The sequence below is a fragment of the Miscanthus floridulus genome, chromosome 4, assembly GCF_019320115.1.
Source record: "Miscanthus floridulus cultivar M001 chromosome 4, ASM1932011v1, whole genome shotgun sequence".
Lineage (NCBI taxonomy): Eukaryota > Viridiplantae > Streptophyta > Magnoliopsida > Poales > Poaceae > Miscanthus > Miscanthus floridulus.
The window spans coordinates 120,737,578-120,745,444 of NC_089583.1; the positions used below are offsets into that span (position 1 = coordinate 120,737,578).

Sequence of the window (7,867 nt, forward strand, 5' to 3'; positions counted from 1 at the left end):
GCATGCGCCATCACCGGAGGGGCCCATGCTGGCCGGATCCACCGCCAGTGCGGCTCCTGCGTGTGCCATCATCAAAGAGGCCGCACTCACCAAATCCGCCTCCGGTGTGGCCCCACGCGTGCGTCGTCACTGGAGGGGCCCGCGCTCGTCGGATCCACCATCGATTTGAGCCCTTGCCACCGCCGCCACGAGCCCTGCCCTTGCCACCGCCGGTAGCACGGCCCCCACCTATGACGTCGAGAGAGGTGAGGAGAGAAGAGAGGGGGTGTCGCGCTCGTGCGTGAGAGGAGAGGTGGGGCTGACGGTTGAGTAAGGAGAGAGAGGATTCTGGTGGGCTAGGGTTTCATTTCCTATATATATTGTGATCTCATTCTCAGGCCAAGATGGGCTTCCCTAATCGGTAGTGGGCTTGGCCACATTAACAGAGGCGGCCCTCTTACCTCTAAAAATGGCCACCATTTTCAAAGACGGAGACCCGCCTTGTAAAACTACTTTGATAGATGGGCAAATTTTGGCTACCTACATAAATCCATTTTAAGTGGTGAGCATTTTAATTTGACCGTCTCTGAAAATCCTCAAGTATTTTAGAAGACGGGTGAATTTGATGACCGCCTTCCTTTAATACTTGGGCAATGTCTTGCGAAATCATTTATGTATAGTAGTGTACCCCATCACTACCGATTATCTTTTGCTGGAAGCAATTCCAGCAGTGATGGAGGTTCCCATCCGGCAGTGATCTCGTGTTATCGCATAGTGGAAAGGAAGTGCTATGAGATGATTGTGGTGTGAACTGAGTCATATTGCCATAAATTATCCTGACAAGGAAAATAACAAGGCATATACAAGAAGGACAAGAAAGAAGATGGAAGAACAAATAAGAAGTTCACGAACAAATAAGAACAAGGAAAATAACAAGGCATATATGATAGAGCCAAGAAGGAAAATGGCCAAGCGTACTATTCCGAATCTTCACGGCGTTAAGGACCAAGTGCTCCATGTGCACGTGCGTCTGCTGGTGTACCTAGTTTTGTGACGTCTTTTTCCGTGGTTGGTTTATCCTTTTTCCATGAACGTACTGCACTCTGTGGCCCCTATATCTTGAAAATACCTCCAAGAGACGTTGAAAGATCATCATTTGTAGTGAAATAGTTGTACTGCCTCTTCGTTATCGTACTGTACCCTAGCCTTCATGAAATTAGCCCGGACGTATTTGTCATAAAATTCTTTCCATAGTTGTGCTACATGTAGTACCCTCGTCTCTCACAGTCTGCTCAACTAGGCTAGCTATAAATAGTGACCAAGCCATGTATCCGAACTCCATCTCAGCAATCACCATTGTTCTTCTACGTGAAGACGGTACCTACCACAATGGCAACCACTAGGTCATTTCTCCTGATCCCTGTCACTCTCTGCAGCTTCCTCCTCGTGCTGGCAGCCGCAGAGCAGGGCAAGGCGATCCTCGTCATCCAGGACAAAGTGCGATGCAAGAGCGACTTGTCCAGGATCATCAGCAGTAAGCAGCAATATACGTACATATGTGGGCTCTATCATATATATATCATACAGATATATAATAAGTTTTCCACGAACGAAACTAAAACATGCAAGCTTATACTATATTTTGCATGCCGTCGTCTCACCATCGTTCATGTATATATTTCTGCACTATTAATTTGCATGCCCATCATCCAGACGCTCCCGTGCACCTGGTTATCAACAACGCCACTGTCCCCGGCGGCACCGGCAGGACGACGAGCGACGGCCAGCTCCTCATGACCGTGAACCTGAACTCGACAGAGCAGCTGGCCGCCTTGATGAGCAACGGCAGCAGCAAGGCGTACGTCATCCCTCTTCCGGGCGCCTCCGGCGTGCCAAGTCTCTCCCCCGGGAAGCAGATGGCGGCGGCGGTGGAGCCGATCGCTATGGTGACTATCAGCAGCGACGATGTCGCCGCTGGCAGCAGCGTGCAGAGGCCGGCCGTCGCCGCCTCAGATACTACGCCGCTTCTCGCTCGAGTCGTGAACGGCAGACTCCATGTTACGAACAACGGCGACGCAGACCACCTCAACGAACCGTTTCATATCATTTATGCTAAACTCAAATGTGTAGTCATCGGCTTTGGTCTCGCATTGCCCTAACTGGTGGTCGGGGTGGGAGCTGAGGTCCACCTAGACTAAGGCGGACTAGTATAAAATGTCTACCGGATAACTATTCCATGCATCGGCACCATCATTTGACGCACAATTATATTCATCTATGGCATCATCCTGTTTCAGTGACATATATATTGGATCTAAGCATATATATGTTCATTGACTAGCAGCTTGGTGGTGTGGATAAAAATTGGGACTCAAGTGATGGTGGTACTGATGGAAATTATCTACATATTATAATAAACTAATCTGTGGTCAAGACCAATGCAGGTATGTGTGTGTGTGTGTGTCACCGTGCGACTACGCACGGCCTATGTATAACAAATATATAAGCATGTGTGCTCCCATTATGATAATGTGGGGGGAAGGAGGAGTATTTAATATGTGCCTCTAAGTTTTACTTTACTTTGAGAATGAAATCAATTTGTTAATTTCTCTAACCTCCACCAGGGCAAAACGTTGTCTTTTCTAATTCTCCATTGATGTGAATGTGTTCCCGGCCTCTCTGATCATTCATCAAATCACGCAGCCTTACACACTACTACAAAAACAATGTAGTGCCCTATGAATCAAGCCGCCTCTATACATGGATCTTCAGAGGCGGCTCCAAAGCCAGCTGTCTCTACAAATGGTTCTTTAGAGGTGGCTGGCTTTAACGAACCATCTTTGAAAATGATTCTATTTTCAGAGATGGCTTGTGACATCAGTTGCCTCTAATGAACCTTTTGTAGAGGCGGCCGCTCATTAAAGCAACCTGTGGTAAAAACAAATATATACCGGACTCCTCGCTCACACTACCTCCTCTCCTAAACCACGTCGCCTCCTCTCCCAAATCGCATCGCCTCCCCCCGAGCGCGGCCAGTTCGCCCCCTCGGGCGGCGATGGCGACGGAGGGGGTGGATCCCGGCGCGCGACGACCACATTTACCTGCTCGACTCCGACGAAGAGGTGAGCCCTCCATCATGCGCCTCTCATTGAAGAAAAGTGGAACTGCCACAGAGCGGGGCAAAGGTGAGGGGTCGTCATCCGCTGCGGGGTAGGGCAAAGGCGAGCTACCGTCGATCGCCGCCAGTCGGGGCAAAGGCGTGGCAGCATCGACCGCCGCCTAGCCGAGCAAAGGCACCAACATGAAGGATCTGGTGCCGGACGCCAACAAGAAAGGTCCTTTGAGCTCCGCAAAACGAGTCAAAAGGCCGGCGGCATCAACAACGGCGACGAAAGACGGTGAACGGTGCATTGAAGTTGTGTGCTCAGGCAAGAATAAGGTTAGGGGTTTAGGGTTCATCAGATGTGTTCACTTCATTGCTCTTAGTTTGTTAGGGTTTTAGGGTTAGGCTTATGCATGTGTGTTCACTTCCCTGCTCTTAGTTCATGATAATAACTTGCTGCATTCTTTATGTGGCAGTAGTACCTATTACCTAAGTTGTGTAGGACCTAAGTTGTGTGCTCATTAAAATCATGATACATATTTGGATGAGGTGGTAGTAGTTTTTTATTTATGCGCGGGTGCTCATTAAAATCATGATAGCTAATTAAGTTGTGTAGCACCCAACTTGATACATCCATATGATATAATCATGATACATATTTGGATATATATAATCATAGAGTTGGGAGAGAGCTGAGGGTATTTTGCGTTCAAAGGTATGTTTATTGGGCTTCTGTTGGGCCAGCTGCAATATCATAGGCTGACCTCTCTGAAAATGAGCCCCACTAAAAATCAATCTATTAGAGGCGGTGTATTTCTAACTCTCTCAAAAATAGGTCTACCGCTTCAGAAATTCGATAGACATTTTATAGGAGACATGAATATTTTGTCGCCTCTGTCAATAAAACAACATGTCTCCTAAAATTGAGCCTATGAGAACAAACAATCGTCTTTTGCCCACCGCTCACTAGCCTAGGGTTACATCACCTCAATAGCATCCAGCAGGCCTAGGTTCGACTCCCCGTGGGAGCGAATTAAATAGGTCTAGAATAAAAAATTTTAAAAAATAGGTTGGGGTTTCCCCTGCTGACTTGGCTCAAAAACAATCGTCTTTGGCGATAGTATTCCTTTGTCTGGGTTTATTGAGTTTAATTGAACTTTTTTTGTTCCAGGTTCAAAACCTCATCTCATGGTCTATGTATGGTCAGCTATTCCACATGCAGTTGAAGAACTAAACTTTTTTCCATGATGCACTTTCACATCCTTTACAATGGAACTGAAGATTCTCATGGAACCATTATTCTGTTGTCAACAGAATACTAAATTACTTTACTTCCATCCGGCAGAGATCAGCTTCTGACTCGCTATGTGAGTTTCTGCTTCCATTATCATTCAAATTTCCTTACTAGATCAGTTTTTCCATGTCATATGTGATGATTAAAAGGCATTGCCATAATGGAAGCAGAAACTCACATGCCTTTTTGTTTTCATTATTAGTGTTGATTGTAAACAATTGATAAGTTGTCTGCTTGGACGTAATCAAGCTTAAGGTTGGACTTGTTAATGATGAGGACATTTACAGAATTTTTTAAAATCAGTTTAGGTGTGAAAGGATCAGCTCATATGTCAAAAGTCTTTATGCTTTTCTTATTTAATTTAATGATGTCTGGAGGAACACTGCAATTAAGGATTTGCTTGGTTATGTAACGTCATTGCAGTAGCACTAAATACTATTGTGTAAGTGGATAATGGATTATTATATTGCAATAAAATTTATCCTTCTCTTGTTTTTACCTAGCTCATACAGCTATGCAAACACCAACCTATAGCAATATGCAAGCTTGATTCACATGAAAATGAAACGCTAATTTTGGATACCATTTTTTGTCAAAATCCTGCAGCAACGCGCATGGAATTGAACTAGTTTGTTAATTTGTCTAACCTCCCCTAGGTAATATGTGGCCTTTCTTAATATCAATTGGTGATGTGAAAGTGTTCCTACACTAGTAGAGAAACGACATTTGATCCACTTCAAAATTTAGCTTTAATCCCGGTATTTTTCACGCCCGGGATTAGAGAAACCTTTAGTCCCGGTTGGTAGCTCCAACCGGGACTAAAGGTCCCTGCCCAACGGCTACTGCGACAGGCTTTTGCTGCAGGGGACCTTTAGTCCCGGTTAGAGCTACCAATCGGGACTAAAGGTTAACTTTTACTCCCGGTTGGTCCCTTCAACCGGGAGTAAAAGTCTACTCCCAGCTGGAGGCTCCGTCCGGGACTAGAAAGTGACCTTTAGTCCCGGTTGCTGTCTCCAACCGGGACTAAAGGTCCCCTCCTATATACCCCTTCTTCCTCCCCGAGCCCGAGCCACTTCAACCGGGACTAAATATCATGCAAAGTTGTTGCGATGGCACAAAGAAGACTGTAAGGTAGACAATATGTTGAGACACCCTGCTGATGGGTCCCAGTGGAGAGCAATCGATAGAGAATTCCCGGAGTTTGCAAATGACGCAAGAAACTTAAGGTTTGCTTTAAGTACGGATGATATGAATCCTTTCGGGGAGCAGAGCAGTAGTCATAGCACTTGGCCTGTTACTCTATGTATCTACAACCTTTCTCCCTGGTTACGCATGAAGCGTAAGTTTATTATGATGCCAGTGCTCATCCAAGGCCTAAGGCAACCTGGCAACGACATCGATGTGTACCTGAGACCACTAGTTGAAGAACTTCTACTTTTGTGGAACAGACCAGGTGTATGTGTGTGGGATGAGCACAAACAGGAGCACTTTGACCTACGAGCATTATTGTTCATAACAATCAATGATTGGCCTACTCTAAGTAATCTTTCAGGACAATCAAACAAGGGATATAATGCATGCACGCACTGTTTCGATGACATTAAAGGTATATTCTTGAAAAAATGTCGAAAGATCGTGTACCTTGGCCATCATCGATTTCTTCTTGCGAATCACCCCCTAAGAAAGAAAGGCAAGCATTTTAAAGGTAAGGCAGACCACCAGACCAAGCCGGGCAACCAAACTGGTGAGGATGTACTCAATATGGTCAAGGATGTGAAAGTAGTATTTGGAAAGGCACATGGCAGCAAACCTGTTCCAAACGACACTGATGGTCACGCACCCATGTGGAAGAAGTCCATATTTTGGGAGCTACCCTATTGGCAAGTCCTAGAGGTATGTAGCGCGATCGACGTGATGCACCTGATGAAGAATCTTTATGTGAATCTGCTAGGCTTCATGGGTGTGTATGGGAAGCCTAAGGACACACTTGAAGCACGATAGGACCTACGGTGTTTGAAAGAATGAGACAACCTGCATCCAGAGAAGACAGATGATGGATGCCATTACTTAAGTCCTGTCAGCTATACTCATAGCAAAGAAGAGAAGGAAAGCATGTTTGAATGCCTAGCAAGCATCAAGGTACCATCTGGATTCTCCTCGAATATAAAGAGTATAATAAATGTGCTAGAGAAAAAATTCCTAAACTTAAAGTCCCATGACTGCCACGTGCTCATGACGCAATTGCTTCTAGTTGCATTAAGAGGAATTCTACCTTCAAATGTACATCTAGCCACCGTGAAGCTATGTGCATTCCTCAATGCAATTTCTTAGAAGGCAATCGATTCAATGGATCTAGCTAAACTACAGAATGATGTGGTTCAATGTCTTGTCATCTTTGAGTTAGTGTTCCCTCCTTCCTTCTTTAATATCATGACACACCTCCTAGTTCACCTGGTCAAGGAGATTAGCATTCTTGGTCCCGTGGTCCTGCACAACATGTTCCCCTTTGAGAGGTTCATGGGAGTCCTAAAGAAATATGTTTACAACCGTGCTCGGCCAGAAGGAAGCATCGCCAAGGCTATGGAATAGAGGAGGTCATTGAGTTTTGTGTTGACTTTATTCCCGACCTTGACCCGATTGGTGTTCTTGAATTGCGACACGAGGGGAGACTAAGTGGAAAGGAGACACTAGGAAAGAAAACATATATTGATATGTAGGACAATTATTTTAATAAAGCACACTACACAGTTCTACAAAACTCCTCCTTGGGGGATTCGTATATCGAGACACATAAAGAGTTGCTCCGATCCGAGTTTCCAGGGAAGTCTAAAGCTTGGATTACGCGTCAACACATGGAAACTTTCAGCGACTGGTTGCAAAAAGAATGTCAAGGTGATGAGAGTATTGATGAGCAACTATATTTATTGGCTAGGCAGTTATCGTGGCATATCCTCACATATAAAGGGTACGAGATAAATGGGAATATATTTTACACAGTAGCCTAGGATAAAAGGAGCACCAACCAAAATAGTGGTGTCCGCATAGATGCCACCGACCCTAATGGAAATAAGCAAACATATTATGGTCACATAGAGAAGATATGGGAACTAAACTATGCACCTACTTTTGAGGTACCTTTATTCAAGTGCCAATGGATAAAGGCGACTGGAGGCGGGGTAGCAGTCGACAACCAGTATGGAATGACAACCGTGGACCTCAACAATATTGGATACAAAGATGAACTGTTCATCCTTGCCAAGGATGTGAATCAGGTGTTTTATGTCAAGGATATGTCTACAAAACCAAAGAGAGGGAAAAACAACAACGACCCAATCAATGAGCCAAAGTGTCACATAGTTCTTTCAGGAAAAAGAAATATTGTTAGAATTGAAGACAAGTCAGACATATCAGAAGATTATGAAAAGGATGACCGAATTTCACCCTTCACAGTGAACAAAGACCCAAGCATCCAGCTAAATGATGAGGACACT

The 7,867-nt window shown here is 44.9% G+C and overlaps 1 protein-coding gene across 1 annotated transcript; it reads left to right on the forward strand.

Annotated features, from left to right (window-relative positions):
* Positions 1 to 1,368: 1,368 nt before the first annotated feature.
* LOC136549229 (uncharacterized) lies at positions 1,369 to 2,138 on the forward strand. Its single transcript, XM_066540479.1, has 2 exons — positions 1,369 to 1,513; positions 1,693 to 2,138. Exons 1-2 carry the CDS (start codon positions 1,369 to 1,371, stop codon positions 2,136 to 2,138), a joined length of 591 nt encoding a protein of 196 aa, XP_066396576.1.
* Positions 2,139 to 7,867: the final 5,729 nt, after the last annotated feature.